The sequence below is a fragment of the Mustela putorius genome, unplaced genomic scaffold (genome assembly GCF_011764305.1).
Source record: "Mustela putorius furo isolate JIRA1106 unplaced genomic scaffold, ASM1176430v1.1 tig00000281_pilon_pilon_pilon, whole genome shotgun sequence".
Classification (NCBI taxonomy): domain Eukaryota; kingdom Metazoa; phylum Chordata; class Mammalia; order Carnivora; family Mustelidae; genus Mustela; species Mustela putorius.
In genome coordinates, this window is record NW_025421343.1 from 1805541 (window position 1) to 1823888 (window position 18348).

Consider the following 18348-nt stretch of genomic DNA (forward strand, 5'->3'; position numbering starts at 1 on the left):
CTAGGATTGGTGTGAGGAAGCCCTCCTGGGGAGGGGCTGTGCCTGGGCTGCTGCTCCTCACTGGGCAGCTGGGAGCTGGGTGGGAGGGCACGCCTTTGCTGGATGGGATCTGCCCCAGGAGATGCCCCAGAGGTGAATGCTTCCCTGCTCTGGGACTTCCTAGGTCTTTGGCCATGGTGTCGTAACAACACAACTGGGTGTGCCTTGAAAGAGCCCTGGGCGGATGCCAGGGGACATGGCTTCCTTTCTTGACTTTGGCACCAAGTAGCTGTGTGACTTTGGGCCGGCCACGCTCCCTCTCTGGGCCTCTTGTTAATCATTTGTGAAATGAGCAGACTGAGTTAGCAAGTTCCAGGGTTGTCTCAGTTCTCTTCACTTGCCTCTGCTGGCCTTGTCACAGAAGGATCCCGCCAGGGTGCTGGGCTTGCCGCTGTGAGGCTGGTGAGACCTCCATGTGGTCTGGCCTGCTGGAATGTGCAGAAAGCTGCACAGATGGGCCAGGTGGGGACTTGGCCATGGGAAAGAGACTGCAGTTTCTCTCTGGGTGAAGGGAGCCAGAGGCAAACACCGCCTTCAACCCCAGCAGCCTCCGCCTCTGCTCGGGGTGTGCCCTGAGCCTGCCCTGCCCAGCCACGTTGTTGGAGCTCCACGCCGTCTGAGCTTGGAGATGAGGAGAGCAATCTGGACTGGGGCGTAGGTTCCTGGGGAGGGTGGGTGGTGGGCAGAGAGAAGGGGTGCTCCTGGTGACAGAATGGGGGGTGAAGGGCCCGAGGGCTCTGGAACCACCTTGGAGGTGGGTCCGACTGAGTTAGGGTTCCGGCTACGCAGGAAAAGCTCCCAAAGGTCACAAATCCCCAGTCTTGTCAGGAAGGTGGTGAGAAGGGACAGTCTTCAGCAGACACGGGAACAATTTCTGAATTTTGTGCCAGGCTTGGGTAGCCAGGGGGTGGGGGTGCCCTAGGTTGGCTCCCCTCACCCAGCTCCTTCCTCGCCTCCTGGGGCTGTGCCCTGCCCCTATGCCAGGTGGGGGACAGAGCCGGGCTGAGACTTGGTCCCTGCTCAGTGACAGCACCGTGGACACGAGAAACTCTGGAAAGAAGTGGCTGGCCCCCACCGGTGAGACCCGGGTCAGGCTCTCCTGATCCTGATCCTACCGCCTGTAACCAGCTCACTGCTGCCATCTGTCAGCTCACCAGAGTGGGACCTGGGACAAGATGGTCAGAGGCGCTGATCCTGTAGGACATGGTGGGGAGGGCTAGGGCCATTTCTTTCCTTCCTGTTGACTAACTGGACTGACCACCTTCACATCTCAGCTGTTGGAAGCTCCTCTTTCTCCCTCATCCATCCTGGCTCACTGACAGGAGGGGAGGTGGGTGGTGGGTCTTCGTGCCCAAGCCCTTTGGCTCCTCCATTGGCTGGGTAGGGTCCCAAGCACCAAGCCAGAGGGACCAGCCCTTATTAGTAGCCTCTCCGCCCAGACACAGGAGAGGACACTGAGGACCAGGGGTTCACCGGAGATGAGGCAGAGCCATCACTGGATCAGAGCGGTGCCCCAGGCCCCGGGGCACCCACCACCCCAAGGAAGCCACCTTCTCATCCGCCTCCCTACCACCCCGGGAGCAAGAGGAAAAGAAGTGGTCCCACTCCCAGAAAGCTATTGTCGGACAAACCGCAGGACTTCCAGGTAATGGGCTGACTCTCTGACCGCAGTCTCCTCTTTAAGTACTGTCTGTCCAGCCTGGGAGCAGGTCCTAAGAGCTCTTCTAGTCAGGAGTCTGTGGTTCCCCCGGTCCCCAGCAGATGCAGAATGAGCAGGTCACACGTTGTGGCCTCAGAACACAGGCCCCTGGTTTTGTGCTTTACAAAAAAGGTTGCGGGGAGCGCTGGAGAGATTCAGCCCATCTTTATATTTGTTACATGCATTCCAACAAGGCTTTATCTGGCTAGCTAGCTGTTGGCTTCTCATACTGTGGTCCTTGGGCCAGCAACAGGAGCAGCACCTGGAAGCTGGATGGAAACGCAGACTGCCAGTCCTGCCAAATCAGAATCTGCATTTTAACAAGATCCCCAGACAAGGAAGCTCTGTCTGGCTCTTTGTTTTCTCTCTTGATCCATGTCCTTCCTTAAACCCATGGATTCTCCCGAAGGCCATGTAGAATTTGAGCATGTTCAAGCTCTTCACAGAATAAGCCGTTACTATGAACCCTCAGGCATATTTTAATCCAAAAACCTATCCTGTTTTATTTGCATCTTAATTTTGGTCCTTTGCTTATTCTTTTTCTTTTCTGCGAAATTTCCCATGTTGATACAGTTGCATTTCGTGATACTGAGCTCTTCAGAACTACTTTTAAAGTTAAAGATAGGAAACTTAGCTCTTTACCAAGTGCCACAAATTGTAAAAATACATTTTACTTCTAAATCTTGATAATTTAAGTGAAAGTACTAGCTGTAACCACTGTGTATTTGCCTGAGAGACAAAATTCTGACATTATTATTATTTTTATTCCCAAGTCATGTACTTACTGCTTTTTTCTCCTTTGAAAATTAATATATTTTTCTTGTTGAAAACAGAAAATACAGGAAAATGAAGAGAATAAAAAATCATGGATCTACCTTCCCGATATTATTAGTAATATATTCTTCTGTAGTACAGATTAAAGAATAGCATTGTTTAGTCCATTGATAAATAAATGTCGACTGAAACTTAAAACCAGTAAACATCGTATTTTTCCATGAAAATTGTTCTTGTATTTTAAATCTCATGTTTTAAAATATTTTGCCTAAATTTGGAAGCACAGATCTTCCTGAAACCTTTCTCTACTTAAAGTTCAATAGAGAAAACTCTTAATTTATTTCTCAAAATGTGAGAAAACATTGTATCTTATAAAGAATAAAAAGTGGGATCAATTCACTGTGTCAGTTCAGCCCCTGAGGGAGCTGTCAGTGAGGAATGTTCAGGCCATTTGGATGTGCGGGCGTCAAGGGGTCTGAGGGAAGGCTTGTCCCAACGGCTGCGTGGAATGAGGGGGGCTGTGGGTCCTTGGCGCAGCCCTCGAATTTAGAGCTGGGAGCTTCCTTGGGGAAGCTTGGCAGCTCTTGTGCGGAACTATGGGTTTTTAGAGATGCAAGGGACCTTGGTAGAAAAATATGACTGTTCTTATAATGCTCTTCCTAATACCTTTTTAATACCCTTCCCCGGAAGCCAGCAGTGAGAATGGTCCCTGAGATTTCCGACTCCCTTGGGGCCTGAAGACATTCCCCCCTCCTCCTGCTCATGGCTTCTCTTGGCTTTCAGATCAGGGTGCAGGTGATCGAGGGGCGCCAGCTGCCAGGGGTGAATATCAAGCCTGTGGTCAAGGTCACGGCTGCTGGGCAGACCAAGAGGACACGGATCCACAAGGGAAACAGCCCGCTCTTCAATGAGGTGGGAGATGCTGGGTATAAGGACGAGGACCACGCTGGCCCTTCCAAATTGGGAATGCATAGCAGACACGGGACAGTCCATTTGGTTTTTGAATCGAGAGATATGCTGGGTCCCTAGTAGGTCATCTGAGGAACTGGGGTGGGGGTGGTTCTAGCTCTTCTTCCTGCCTTGGGCTCCCAGTGCTCCATGTCTCTGACATACCATAGGGCCAGCCTCCACCCCACCGAGATGACAACCTCTGTGAGGTCAAGGGTGGGATACCCCAGAACTTGTGGAATCCCCAGAGCCTTCTATTGGGCTGAGCTCAGTCCACACTTCTGGGTGGACCAGACCTGAAGGCTGTGGGCAGTGGCTGACCCTCTCCTTGGCCCCTGGTGTGGGCAGGCACTCATTCATTTCCCTTTTGCCCCGAATCACAGACTCTCTTCTTCAACGTGTTTGACTCTCCCTCGGAGCTGTTCGAGGAGCCCATCTTTATCACGGTATGTCTCAGCAATTAGTCTCCTCTGTGGGTTATGTGTACACTCACTTGCACGCCACGTGTATCAGCATGCACGTGTGTGTGCACCTGTCAGTGTGAGTGTGAGGGAGTGTGAGGAAGAAGCCGTGCAGCCCAGGGCACGGGTGACGGGTGCGGCTCACCGCCAAGCTCTGCTGGTCACAGAAATGCCTTTGGCAGCTCAGATGGAGGCAACAGCAGAGTGGGGAACCCCCACTGCCCAGCACAACCCACGGGGCCAAAGGTCGGGGTTCTGAAGTCATTCTCGCTGCAGACCCCGATTTTTATTTTATTTTGTTTGCCCATGTGCCTGGTTCTGGTCAAGAGCTTCTTCCTTTGGGCCTCAGCACCCCCCCCCCCCTTTTTGTGTCTTTCTTCTGGAAGGCAGTATGGTTTATTTTTTGAAGGTGTGGGTTCTGCACCTGCTTCTGTCGTTTAGGGGTGTTGATGCTCTACAAGTCCTGTAGCCTCTCTGGGCCTCTGTTCCTTCATCTGTAAAGTGGGCATAATAATAGTACCTACTCAGGGGGTTCATGTGAGTTTAAACTTTGCTCAGAGCAGTCTCGGAACAGAGTGCGTGCTCTAAGTGTTGGCTGTTACTGTTTGGGAGGGAAGAGCTGTTGTATTGGGTCCTGTCGGGCCAGCATTTACTTGTAAATGAGAGTTTTAATTTATCTCCCTCTCCCAGGTGGTAGACTCCCGTTCTCTCCGGACAGATGCTCTCATTGGAGAATTCCGGGTAATTATGTATTTTTTTTGAAAGCAGTTGTTGCTAATTCATGTTACTGGAGATTCTGTAGGTAATGTGCAGAGGCTGGTACTTTGGGGGTCCTGTTCCTCTTGGTCAATGTTGGGAAATACAGTGAAAAAAAAAAAAAAGGGCAAGACAAAATCTCCAAACTCAAAAATCCTCTCCACAGAGGTTGTAGAGAAAGAACAGAATTTTATTATTGGATACGTATCAATCCAGAAGGTGATGCACATGACAGGCTATCCACTAGGAGATTGTAAAGGCAGCAGGAAATCCTTTACACCACTGAGAAATGCTTTACAACCCACCACTTACCTGTTCACAGGTAAGGAGTCCTCACGGCAGACGATGGACAGCGCCCTCGCCAAGCACTGTTCATCTTCACCACCTGGTGATGGGCTGACCATCGGTGTTAGCTAACTGACTTTCTCCAGAGGGAGTAACAGAAAAGCTTGCATTTTTGTGATGAGGGTTTTTTTTTTTTTTTTTTACAACTTGGACCCAGGCCTGTGCTGAAGGCCTGCCCCTCCCTTCCCACAGAAAAAGCAGAAAAAATACTTATATTTATAAGGTTTCTAAGGTAAATTATTTGGCAGAAAGAGTGGAGAGGGAAATCTTTTCCCTTGTTTCCAACAGGAGGAATTTGGCTTCTTATTCTGATTCATACCTGTCCTTATATCTGGGCAGATGTGACATTGGTGGTTAGGTGGCCTTCCCCCTAATTCTGACTCAGGCCAAGGGTGACACCGGTGCTCTGGCTTGCAAGTGGAGTCCAGATGTAGAGTCCAGGGGGATCAGGTTGAGACACAGGGGAGACAGGGGAGCCTGCCCGCCCCATCCCCATTTGTCCCATACAGTACAGAAGCGAAGAGCGCACTTTAGAGAACCAAGCGCTGACTAGGACTCAGCTCCCAGGGAGGCATCAACAAATCTCGGAAGTAAAGGCAGGTAGCTAGCAATGGAGACCTTCACGAATGGTGTTTTAATGCAAACCTCACTGATTTTCTCATTTTTGAATCTTCAGGCATTTATCAAATGGGAAGAAGGAGTACAGGCTTATTTTAACCTCCTCTTGCTATCAAAATAAAATATGGCCCCTTCTCTGGGAAGTAGTCACAAGATAAAAAACGAAGGCAATTTTTCTGGAAAAGCAGTTATTAAAAAAGAATGGGATCAGACCTGGGTCATTCTGTAATGAATGGGGTTCCATGTCTTGTGTCTCTAATCTTTGAAGCATATCTGTAGTCTGAGAACCCAGAGGTTAAGGTAAAAAATTGTTTTCTTTTTTTCTAATTATGAAAGTAATCCATGATCAAATTTTTTAGAGCAATTTTAGGTTCATAGCAAACTAGAGTGGAAAGTACAGAGTTCTCACATATCTCGGGCTATCCCCATGCACAAGCTTCCCGACGATCCATGTTCCATTGATCTACGAATTTTTATAGAAAATTTATAGAATTTTATAGAAAAATTTTTTATAGAAAATTATAAAATATAGGAAAGGGAAAAATAAAATAAAGCTAACACCTAAGTCTACCAGCCAGAGAGCGCACAATCACCCTTCTGTTGTGTTTCTTTTGCCTGTTCTTTCCTATGCGCTGATGAACCTTACCAAACTTTGAATTTGTATTCTGCACTTTTTCCATGTAACGTCAGCTGATGAACATTTCTCCATGTCTCCAAATGATCTTCAAAGCATGGTTTTTAATAAAATAGCATAATGTACCATCTTTCACTGAACGCTCCAAGGGTAAGAGTTTGACTTGTGTTTCTTGGTTTAATTTCAGATGGACGTGGGTACCATCTACAGAGAGCCTCGTGAGTCACGTCCTCATCCCTTTGGCCATATCCTTGCATTTTGGTTCTGGAGGCTGTTGGGAACAGCCGTTTGGGACAATCGCCTTTTTCCCTTGGGGGTTTTAGACTTTAGAGGTAGAATCTGATCCTGGAGATGAGAGCCGCAGGAAAGAAGAGAAGGCAGGCTTCCATCTTCCAAGTCAACTAGGCCCTCAGGGAGATCAAACCTTCTCATGGGTCTTGGCTGGCCCAGCCAGGGATGCTAAATTTGGAAGGCCCCAAGCAAATGTTGTTGGAGATGAAGTCCCCTCTGACAGAGGTGGGCCATTTTGATAACAAGTCTAGATTTCTTCACACCCTGGCTTTTGGTCCAGTCACTTCCTGAAAGGGCGGTAAATGGCCTGGGTTCTAGCTTTGGCAGACTCTTCTTGGCCTACATGAACACTCAAAGTCTGGCCCCCATGTCCCTGTGAATAAATCCCTCATCACCCAAATGTAGTTGGCCCCGGGGTCTGGACGTGGTGGCAGACATGGGTCCTTCCAACTCTGCCCTCACCAATGGATGATGTTTCTCTTAGGACATGCCTATCTGAGGAAGTGGCTGCTTCTCTCGGATCCTGACGATTTCTCTGCTGGAGCCAGAGGTTACCTGAAAGCAAGCCTCTGTGTTCTGGGGCCTGGAGATGAAGCGCCTGTGAGTACATTGCTCCTCCATCTATCAGGAGATAGAGGGAGAGGGAGAGAGAGTCCCAGCATACTCGGCGTGAGCACGGAACCCAATGCAGGGCTTGATCTTAAAACCCTGAGATCACAACCTGAGCCAAAACCAAGAGTCAGACGTTTAATCACCTGAGCCACGCAGGTGCCCCATCTATTTTTTTTTTTTATTGCTTTTTACAATTGAGATGTAATTGACATACAACATTATATTAGTTTCAGTCATATAATGAATAAACGATTCATTATTTGTATACATTGTGAAATGATCATCAGGGTAAGTCTAGTTACCATCCATTGCCTTATGAAGTTTCAAACTTTCAGGATCTATTCTCTCAGTAACTTTCAAATGTGCAACAGAGAATTATTAACTAGCGTCTCCATGCTATGCATTATATCCTCATGACTTTTACTTACCCGATAACTGGACGTTTGTACACATTGTCCCCCTTCTCCAGTCCCCTTTCCCCCACCCCCCGACAACCACCAAATTGTTGTATTTTTTTTTTTTTTTTGCAAAAGTGAGATCATTCTCTATACTCTACTCCAAGTTGAATTTTATCGTCTGAGAATATACCATTATCATCTTTACACACCAGTAAGTGAAGTTCAAGTTAGAGATGGGAAGAATGAGATAGGTGTGCAGACATGGAGAGGTATCAGCATCTTTTTATGTTTGGCAAGAAAGAAGGTTGGGTGTAGTCGTGGGAGAGGGAGGAAGGGTTAATTCCAGGTAAATGGAAGGACACAAGAGTGCCTAGCTCTGCAGAATGTCATTATAGTAGGTGGGCGGACAGCCTGAGGTATTTGGTGTGGGGATGGCAGGACTAGGGAAAGCACAGGGCCAAGGTAGCTTGGAGATTGGGACATGGCTGGTGGTGCTGGGTGGGAGGGTGCAGGAGTGCAAGGCTTAGAGCTGGTGAGGGGGACGGAGAATAGGGGAGGGGTAGGGAGCACACATTTATTGAGCACCTGCTGTGTGCCAAGCTGTGTTGGGAGCTCTGCTCTGTGTGAGTGGGAGGTTGGAGGAGGCAGATAGGTTGCAAGCTGTCTTCAGAGAAGGGTTTCAGTGGTCAAGGTTTTGCTAGAGGAGTGGCCCTGAGTGGCTGGAGGTTCCAGATGTGACCATACCTCTACCAAGGGGAGACTAAGGAGCTGCTGGTGGAGGAAGGGAACCGTGTTGGCAAATGACTTGACCACGTTGATGCGGATTATCTTATGGGAGAATTGGAAATCAAATAGGCAAGTGGTGAGGCAGGTGCTAAAGTCAGGAAGGAAAGGTGAGCACCTGTCCTCAGCTTGGTGGATGGTGTCAGTGAGAACCAAGGGAGAGAGTGGCACATGGGGTGATGGGGTCCTCAGATAAAAGACATGGTGGAGTGATGGGGCAGGGTGCCAGTGCAAGGTGTGGCCTTCTCTTCCCAGCCTGGGATGGCCAAGAGGAGAGGGAGAGGCAAGAGTGGGGAAATCAGATCTCCAGGGGAGAAGAGTGGTAGGAGGCAGAGGGCAAGTTCTGTGAGAGTCAGGAATAGGAGTTGGCTGATGACAAGGGCTCAGAAAGTCACAGTGGAGGGGGTTAGGGGATGGAGAGCGCAGTGTTCTGTGCTGTGCAGGGGCTGATGGAGCTCCAGTGGGCAAGCCCCACCTAAAGAGACCTGTCCCTCTCTTTTGTCCCATGCAGTCCTGTCCTGTCCTTCGGTAGCATGTCTTTCCAAACATCATGCCGTCTTGTTCCTTCTCATGGCATCTCTGAGTCTATCGCCCGTCTCTAAAGCATTTCTTCCTCTTCTTCCTATGAATTGGAACCTTGCTTTTTCCTGATGAAGCTACTTCTTTTGAAATCAACTCAGACAGAAGCCCCTACTTTCGGCTCTGACTCTCTGTGGGTTCTGGAACGGGAGGAGCAGCCAGCTTCGGTGTTCCCACTGCAGCCTTCCGGCCGGCGGCTCTTCCTAACCTCAGCACGGCCACCTCCTTTAATTACAGGCTGCTTTGCTGGTTGTTTCTCTCTCTCTAGGCTGTCACCTACACCCCCCATAGGCAGAGCTGGTCCAGGGGTGTCCCTGCTTCCCGATTCTCACCTTCGCCATTGTCCTGAGGTGTGACATATCCTCACTGATGAGCCACTGACATCTGATTTTATTTCCTTAAAGACCCTGAGTTCAGAAATCCCTCTCTCCACCACTCTGTCACCCCTGCTGAAAGACAGTCCTTCCACCCTGGCGTTACAGAAGCCCCTCCTCACCCCAGCCTCTGCTGGTTTTCACAATCCATTAGTGCCCTCCTGCCATGCTCTCCCCTCCCCCAGCCTGAACGCCATCCTCCACCACAGCTCTCACCACATGCTTCCTGGCCCCAAAGTAGGGGTCTCCTGCTACACCTCAGGACCCCACCATCCCTCACTGTTTATACCACTCCTTGGTGAGTTTCAGTGGCAGAAGTCACCTGGAGGTGCTGGCTAGGTGAACATAGGTGCTATCAACCTCTTCTCTTACTTGAGTGTGGTTTACTCCTTGTCCCATTTGCCACAGTGCTATTTCCAGACTTTGCTTTCTTTCCGAAGCCTCATTCTCTGCCTCCTGAGAGAGGCAGAGCTGCACAGTGGTGAATAATAGAAACGCCTGCAGCTCCTTCTGTCCTCATTCCTGACTTCATTTGTCTTTTCTTACTTCCCCAGCTTCCTGCCTCCTTTGCCCTGTGCTCCAGTCCTCCGCCATCTTGTTCTCCCTGCTCTTCCTGGTGTCTTCTCTTCTGCCGTTAGACCTGTACCAGGCTCAGGATTTCCCTACCTTCAAACACCCTCTCCCACTTCTCTCATTTCTCCCCACCGCTCTTCTCCAGGTTGCTTGCAGTTTGCTTCCAGGCATGACCAACTTCATCAGGGAGCCCGCGGGGTACCTCTTCTCTCCTCCTCTCCCAGCTGCTCATTCCTCCTCCTCTTCATGAGGATTCCTGCTGTCTTCCTTCCCTGAAGCCTGGAAGGTCCCCATTGCCAACCTCCAGGGGCTCTTCTCTGCTATTAATCCTCTCTGTTCCTCCACAGCCTTTGATTCTAGAACCCGTGACTTAATTCAAATTCTCTTCTCCCTTAGCATGGGTGATTTTTCCTGATTCTTGCTGTTTGTTTGTTTGTTTGTTTTATGGATCCTTCAAATTCAGTGGCTCATTAAAGTTCCCTTGCTTGCCTCTTTGCTGTGTCCTCGACCCTCACTTTCATGGAGCCCATCTCTGTCCACAGGAGGCTCCTATATTGACCCAGCTTGGATCTTCGGAGCTCTAGACACTCAGTTTCAGTTGCTGAGTAATAAAGCCACAGAAACATGTCCCTTAGGCCCCTCTAACTTAACATAGGAAAACTCGTGTTCATCTGCTGCTCACTTCCCACGACCGCTCCCATCTTGTGTTAGGTGACATCTTAGGAAATGGCACCATCATCCACTCAGTCTCCCAAGTTAGAGGCTTTTCATTCCTCAACCCTCAGTCCCACATCTGTCAGTCCACATGCACGTGGTTGGTCAGTCTTGTTGGCAGGATCACCTCCGAGCATACTTCTCTCTCCCATTCCAACACCAGAGTCTGAGGTCACGGCCCCCTCACATCTCCCCTGGGCCCTTGCAGGTTCAGCTGCTGTAACAAAGATACCCTGAATAATAGGCATTAAGGAAGATTGAAGTGTGTTTCTGTCCCTCATAAGTGCCTGGAGAGGCAGTCCAGAGCTGGCACAGTGCTCCTGCAACGACCAGAGATGCAGGCTCCTGGTCTTCTCTCTGCTGTCTTCATCATGCAGCTGCCATCTCATGGTCCAATATGGTTGCTGCAGTTCCCACCATTGGGTCTGTATTCCATCCAGTGGAATGGCAGGACAGGAGCTTGCTTAAAGGTGGGCTTTCACTGTGAGATGGTGAGCTCTGTGGGGGCAGGACCTCTGTCTACCTTGTTCACTGCTGCATCCCTCCCCCTTCAGCACAACCCAGTCATCACTCACTGACACTAAACACTTGTCGAGTGAATGAACACATGTTACTGAAGACAGGCCAGCTTAGACCCATCACTTCTGCACTCTTATGAATGGGTGGAGGAGGCAGGAAAACAAGATTCTTGAATGCCCGTCATGTGTGTTTACACATTATTGAAGTTGATCTGTCCAGCAGTCTGCAAGGTCAGTGTTACTCTTTCCACTGTCCAGGTCGGGGAGTTGAGTCTCAGGGGGAAGGATCCTGCCTGAGATCACACGTTAATAGCAGGGCGAAAGCTACCTTTCTTCAGAATGCATCATTTAGGGGGTGTTGGGTGAAGAAGGGGAGATATTGTACTCACGAACTCTTTAAAGGCATCACATTTGGTTGCATTGTAGCTGGAGAGAAAGGACCCCTCTGAAGACAAGGAGGACATCGAAAACAATCTGCTCAGGCCAACTGGTGTGGCCCTTCGAGGAGCCCACTTCTGCCTGAAGGTCTTCAGAGCGGAGGACTTACCACAGAGTGAGTCTGGCGTCTTCCCTGGGTTGGAGGCCCAAGACTGAGATTGGGAGCAGAGCCCCTGGGCTGGGGAAAAAGTCAGTAGATCGCAGAAGGCCTCAGTGTCTCCACAAATGAAAAACATCTGTCCTCTTGGTGAGCCATCACCCCAGTTTGCCTGGGATGGTCCCAGTTTCAGCGCTGCAGGCCCTCCATCCTGGGACAGTGGGTCACACTCCCTGTGGCCACATTCCCAAGAGAGACAGGGTGACCCATGCCTGGTTTCTCCCAGCGACTGGCCCTGCACTGCCCCATCCCATAGGCTCAGTAAATTCTGGAGGAATCACGCTGAATATTCTAAGTCTTGGGTGTTGCTGGAGACTGCGTGCTAGAACTGCCGGGGGACCTTTAAAAGGGCCTTTAAAGACGGTGGGACCTCTCCTCCGGTGTTTCACACTGACTGGGTTTGGAGTAAGGCTCACACACGGGTCGTTTTTAAAGGGTGAGCCCCTGTTTTGAGGCATCTATTAGCCTAATCAAATGTTTCTGTCCATAGCAGAGTCAGTGAAAGTGTTTGCAACTTAGGTCCTTGTTTATAAATCTTTTATAAAGCTAATTATTTGAGGGTTTGCTCAATCCTTTGACTAATGACTCAATAAAAGAAATGCATTCCTTCTGTACAAGCTTAATGGTACCCAGATCATGGGGAAAAACCTTAAGAAAGTAAATGGGCATTAAGATACATGCTTAATAACCTTCTTCATTTGTTGCTTGAAACTATGCAGAAGGGAGGTTGGTGAGCTCCCACAGGGGACTGGGGGAATAGAAATGTTTGCTTTTTTTCAAGGTAAATGTGCTTTATATTTAATTCTCTGCAAGCTTGTTTAAATATAAATAAAATGAACTAGGTGGGTAAATAAGACATAAATATTTGCTAATTGTTGTTATCTTTTGTATTCATGTAGACAGCAGCTGGTGTATAATCTCTAACTGTCCCTCCTCTCTTTCATATGCACATAGATATCTATACCAACCATTAATACACATAGGCACTTATCCGTCTGTCTGTATATACATTTATACATAATATGACTAATTCAGTAAAATATTGGTTTGGAGCACCATAGATTAAAATTCTTTGAAAAATGATTGCATTTATTCATTTGACAGAGAGAGAGGGAGGGAGCACAAGCAGGGAGAGTGAGAGGCAGGAAGCAGGCTCCCTGCTGAACAGGGAGCCCAATTCGGGGCTTGATTCCAGGACCCCACGATCATGACCAGAGCTAAAGGCAGTTGCTTCATCTGGTGGATCTGTTCAGAAAGTCCTTGAGAGCAGGGGCTGGTGAACAAAGCTGTTTGGGCAGGGTCAGGGGCTGCTGTTCTGGGAGTCCCCAGGCTGTCACAGATGCCAGAGCATCTCTCTCTCAGAGTCCCAAGACTGTTGGGAGACAGGTAGCTGGAAAGTGAGGTTTTGGAGGTTGGATAGTCGGCGGGCATTGACCAGCGTGTTCTTCCCAGTGGATGACGCCGTGATGGACAACGTGAAGCAGATCTTCGGCTTTGACAGTAACAAGAAGAACTTGGTGGATCCCTTCATGGAAGTCAGCTTTGCGGGGAAAATGGTAAGGAGTGAGGAAGCAAGAGGATTCTCTCCGGAGGGGACCGCTGGAGGTCCCCCTGGATGGTGCTGAGCAGAGTAAAGGACATGAGGTGCACACAGGCAGCCCTTGGTGCGGCCCTATCAGAAGGTGCACCTGGGCGGGGGGCTCACTGGGGGGCACACGGGGAGACACTCATCCAGGCCTGGCTCTCTGGTCTGCTTCAGTATCTGGGATGGACACATGGGTGAGGGACAGGGGGAGGACAGATAGGTAGCAGATAGATAGAAGAGTGTTTGGGGGAAAATTAAGCACTGGCATGGAAACCAGAGAAGGTGTAAAGATGGGGGAGCTTAAAAAAAGTGGTAGAAGCATAATGATTATTTTAAAAAAGCTGTGGCAGGAGTTGAGCAGAGAAAGTCCACTCCGTGGGGGACCTGGGGATGACTCACACCTCTCTTCCTTGCAGCTGGCCTTTGTGCCCAGAGGCAGGGCTGCTGCTGGGGCTCCTGTGGGCCCCCTTCCAGCCCCCCCCCACCCCAGGCAGGCAGGCCCTCCCCAGCCTCTCCTGCCTGTCCCATAGGCTCTCCCAGGCTTCAGGCGTCAGCTTTGCCCCTCTGCGGAGGACTCCTACAGCTCTGTTTCACTCTGACACCCTCTTCAGCCCCAGACCTCCCCAGGTCTTTGTGCATCCTTGGTGCCCCTTGGGCCCTGTGGAAGACTCATCTGCCCCACCTGCCCCACTCCCAGGAGCCTCCATCCTACCCAGGTACCAAAGGCAGAGAACGTGGGCCTGCCTTGATTCTTCTCTCTTTTTTGGCATCCTTCCAACAAACATCCCCCTCCCCCACCCTTTTGGATTTCAAACATGTCCCAAGGCCATTCCCTCCCCTCTGCCCAGTGTCCTCTGTTCCCAAGACCACACAGCAGCCTTGCGTTCATTCTCTTCTCTGGGTTCTCCCCATAAAAGGCTCCAGAATAATTATCTTAAAACGACTCTGTACAATGACGTTCAAGCCGTATAATCCGGCTGATCAGGTCCTGCCCAGCTGAACTTTCTGACCACATCTCCCTGGCCTAAGTCCGTTCTTAACGGTGTTTGTGCGAGTGAGAAAATGGCGCCCCCTGCCGGGAACGCGCAGCTCTGCAGCCTGGGCTTGGAGAGCTGGGTTGGGTGGGGTTTCAGCCACAAGGGCTCCCTCCCCGCACTCTTGGTGCTAACAAACTGCACAGCTCACACAGTGGCCTTGTGTCCTCTTGTCTGCCCTGTCTCTTCTTTCCCTTATTGGTCACACCTCTAGCCTTTGCCCGTGTCCTTCCTGTCCCCTTCCCCACAAAGTCCAGCATCTTTCAGTGTCCAGTTGCCTACCCCCACGGGCCCCTGGCACTAGTTCGGTCCTCGGCGCCCCACCGTGCCCTAGGCCCTCTTTTAGCCGGTTTTCCATTCCGTTCCGGTAGCTGTTAGCATTTGTTTCTCCGACTTGTGGACAAGAACCTGTTCTTATTTAGTCCATGACCTCAAAGCAGAGACTGTGGTAGAAATTGTGGGGGAAAATGACAGATCAGGTGGGCGCAGACTGCCTCCCCACACTGCGCCCAGAACCCCTGCGAGGGGGCTGCCTCTGAGATGTGTCTGACCGCAGGGAGTTGGCAAGGGTGGGGGGCAGGGCCCTCTGAGGTTGTGCCAACCTTGTGGAGAGATCCACCTGCCGCAGAAGCAGGGCTGGGAGAGTTGAGTCAGATGTCTTGGAGGTTGATGGGAAAATCAGAACAGGGCAGAGCAGACTGGCTGAGAATCTGAGCTGGGTGGCCGAGGATGGGTGTCCCAGGCCGGTTCCCCATTTGCTCCCCAGGCAGAAGTGGGGCGGGGGAAGACAGCCCGCAGGTGTTATAGGACAACTGGAGAGAAGTTTTAAAAATTTGCGTTAAACTCTAAAAGCTGGCGGTAGTGATGGAGTGATGTAGTGATGTAGTGATGGAGGCGGTGTGGGTTCCTATTCCTAGAGCACTTTGCAATTTTCCTTTCACTTAATCTTTTCTTAGATTCATTTTGAAAAGGAGCCGGCATCTGCCAGCCCATCCCACCAACAAAGGCGGGCCCCTGAGGTGGGGGGGGAGGGGGGTGTCCTCTCTGATGCCCAGACTCACTCCCTACCTGTTGTTTCTTTTCTTCTTTTATTACTGACGTACCTGTTTACTAGGCCACTTTGAAAATTACAGAAAAAAGTAAATAAAATGACCCATAATTCACCATATAATGTTCATTTTTGGTGCCTGTCTTTCCAGTTTTTCTCCTTTATATAGGTGATAGGCATTTTCCTCCTGAATCTTCATTTTGAATATTTTAAAACATCAAGAAAAGTTAGAAGAGTGTTTGGATGAACACCCTGTGCTCTGTATGACCTACACTTAGATGAAGCAACTGCTAACATTTTGTTGCATTTGCTTTCTATATATAGATACTTTTTTTTTTTTTTTCCTGGCTGAATCATTTGAAACCTAGTTGCAGACTTTATTCCTAAAGGCTTCAGCAGGGATCCTGAGAAGAAGAAAATTCTTTGTAACTACAGTAACATGATCACACCTACGAGATGGAACAGTCATTCCCTAATATTAGCAGATTCTGGCTCATATAAATTTTCTCTGATTAACCCAAAAATGTCCTTTGGAGCTGGCTTCATTTTGTGCTGATCTAAGACCCAGCTAGAATTCATGCTCTGCATTTGGTCCTTAGGCCTCTACAGTCTCTTCTGTAACTACCCCTCCTGACCTTCCCCACCTACCCCAACCATTGTTCTCACCCCTTGACTTTTTGAAGAGCCCAGGCCACTTGTCCATGTTCTGGATTTATCAGATTGTTTCCCTCCGGTGTTGTTTCCGGTGCTTTCTCTGGCCCCTGCATTTCCTATAAACTGGAAATCAGTTCTCAGGATTAGATTTGTTTCAGATTCAGTATTTCAGCAAGAATGTGTCGTAACGATGTTGGGTGCACCGTGTTGCATCATGACAAGAAGCAGTATGAGGTTGTCCCATCACTGGTGATGACTATCTGATCATTTGCTTAAGACGGTGATTCCGGATCTTTCTCTTGTCAAAATACATGCTCCCTTTCTCTTGTCAAAATACATTGCAAGTCATCTGTGGGTGATGTCTTGGCACCAGGTTTATATCCTTTTCTCAGCAACGTCTTACCTAATGGTCTATGCAGCCATTGACCTCCTTGCCCGAATAAGTCATTTACTTGGGGTTGCAAAGTGGTAATTTTCTCATTATCATTCCTTCCCTCTTTATAAGTTGGTGTTTTTCTGGAAAGAAGAGCTTTCCTCCCCCTTAGTGCCTTTGAGTATTATTATGGAACTCAATACTTTTTATTAATTCAGTGGGTTAAAATCAATCATTCCTGTGTTGGATGTATGATCTGTCCTGAAGTTGGCCATTGGGGGTCTCTCTGAGCTGGTTCCCCTCTCCCGAGCCTAACTCAGGGTCTCAGTGAAAATGTATGTGGGAGGGGTAACTCAGATCTTAAACTCTTTCACACTGAGGTGTAAATGCTCACTGTGGGTCCTCGCCCAAGCGCAGGTCTTCACCTAAGTGCAGTGTTAGTTTGGACCTGGGATCAGGGTCTGATGCCCTGTATCAAGCCTCAGGAGGGATTGCAACACAAGGAAGGAAGGCGAGAAGGAAGTGGGAAGATGTGGCTGGACAGGCTTGTGGGATACTTCTTCTAAAGACTGGGATTAATTTCCCAATTTGACAGGTAGGGAAAGTCATGTCTCAAGATTGTTTTTATTTTTTTATTTCACATTCCCCAAAATGGTAGGGTGCTTTAATGGTGGGGAGAACCAAACCAGACCTGCCTTCAAATTTAATGGCTTTCTGGGGGCCAAGTCTCAGAGCTCCAGGGCACCTGGCTGCTCCTGGGTAATCGAAGGCACCTTGATCTCTCAAGGTCTTTTTGTTCTGAGATGTCCTTGGCTGGCCCTGGGGGCTTTTCTAGGTAGATGCAAATGTCTGTAGGAGGTGATGAGCTAGGGGAACCTGAGCAAGGCAAGGGACTCTAAAAAGCTGGTGACTGGGCTTCTCAAAGAAGCTACACACCCTTATTTTGCCCCTAGAAGGAAGGAAGGGGTTTATTGTGACAGAGGAAGCTGAGCCCCTCCCTTCTGAAAGCTTTAGCCTGTTGGACTTCCCTGGTGGTCCCCAGATATTTGTGTCAGCCTCTCTCTCCTCCAGCTACCCTTACTGTCTGTCTCCTTCTGCTTGTCCCTCTCCCTCCGCCAGCCCGTGTGTCACTTTTTCTCATTACAACCTAATCTGCAGTCCTGGGGTTTTGTCTTCTGTGTGCCTACCCACCCCAGCGTGACCCTCATTGCACTTCCTCCCATGGACACTTGGTGGCACTATTATCCAAGATGTGAACCATACCAGATTTTACACACACACACACACACACACACACACACACACACACACACACACACACTCTTCTTGGTGAGAAGGAAAGGAGAGGTACTTGGGCATAGGGTGGGAGACTTTGAAACAACTTTTTTTCTGAATGCAAGAAGAAAACCAATCGATTATTAAAAAAATTGTAAATAATCATAGAAAATAAAGGAAAATGAAAAAAAAAAAACACATTTCTGTACCCCACATTACTGTGGAGATAACCACTGTTAACATTTGTGTGTATTTTTTGTAGTATGTTTTTCTCTCTACTGCTTTCATTCCCAGCCCTCTCCTCTCCCCTGGTGGAAAAAAAGTTAGATTCAGAATAAATTGGTTGTCATTATGTGTGGATTCCATATTTGCAAATTTACCCACTCACTAACATTTATTTGTAATCCTGAAACTTACATGAATGGTGCTTCATGATCATTTGCGCCTGGTGTGGAACGGCTGATGTGTGTTGCCACCGAGACTCACGAACAACGTGAGTCTGCCTTTTCGTTTCAGTTGTCATCCTGTAAAGAAGTGCCCTTTTCTTGGTCTACCTGGCATCATGTTGTTCACATGCTGGTGCTTTTTATGTGATTTTGCTGCTTAAAATGTGCTCCCTTGTGTGTGCCAAAGGGCTGTCTGGGGTTCTCATGGGCAAAAGGGCTGGG

The 18348-nt window shown here is 49.0% G+C and overlaps 1 protein-coding gene across 16 annotated transcripts in view; it reads left to right on the forward strand.

Annotated features, from left to right (window-relative positions):
- The window catches only part of DYSF (dysferlin), a 202894-nt gene that overhangs the window by 49103 nt on the left and 135443 nt on the right, over window positions 1–18348 (forward strand). For 8 of the 16 annotated variants that reach the window (XM_004742172.3, XM_004742168.3, XM_004742170.3 and 5 more), the window contains 9 exons: window positions 1024–1116; window positions 1479–1684; window positions 3296–3424; window positions 3844–3906; window positions 4612–4662; window positions 6462–6492; window positions 7050–7165; window positions 11543–11669; window positions 13164–13267. In XM_004742172.3, the coding sequence (XP_004742229.1) occupies window positions 1024–1116; window positions 1479–1684; window positions 3296–3424; window positions 3844–3906; window positions 4612–4662; window positions 6462–6492; window positions 7050–7165; window positions 11543–11669; window positions 13164–13267 (920 nt within the window). The remainder of the gene's footprint in view (window positions 1–1023; window positions 1117–1478; window positions 1685–3295; window positions 3425–3843; window positions 3907–4611; window positions 4663–6461; window positions 6493–7049; window positions 7166–11542; window positions 11670–13163; window positions 13268–18348) is intronic. The other 8 variants (XM_004742174.3, XM_004742180.3, XM_004742178.3 and 5 more) reach the window with 1 other exon arrangement.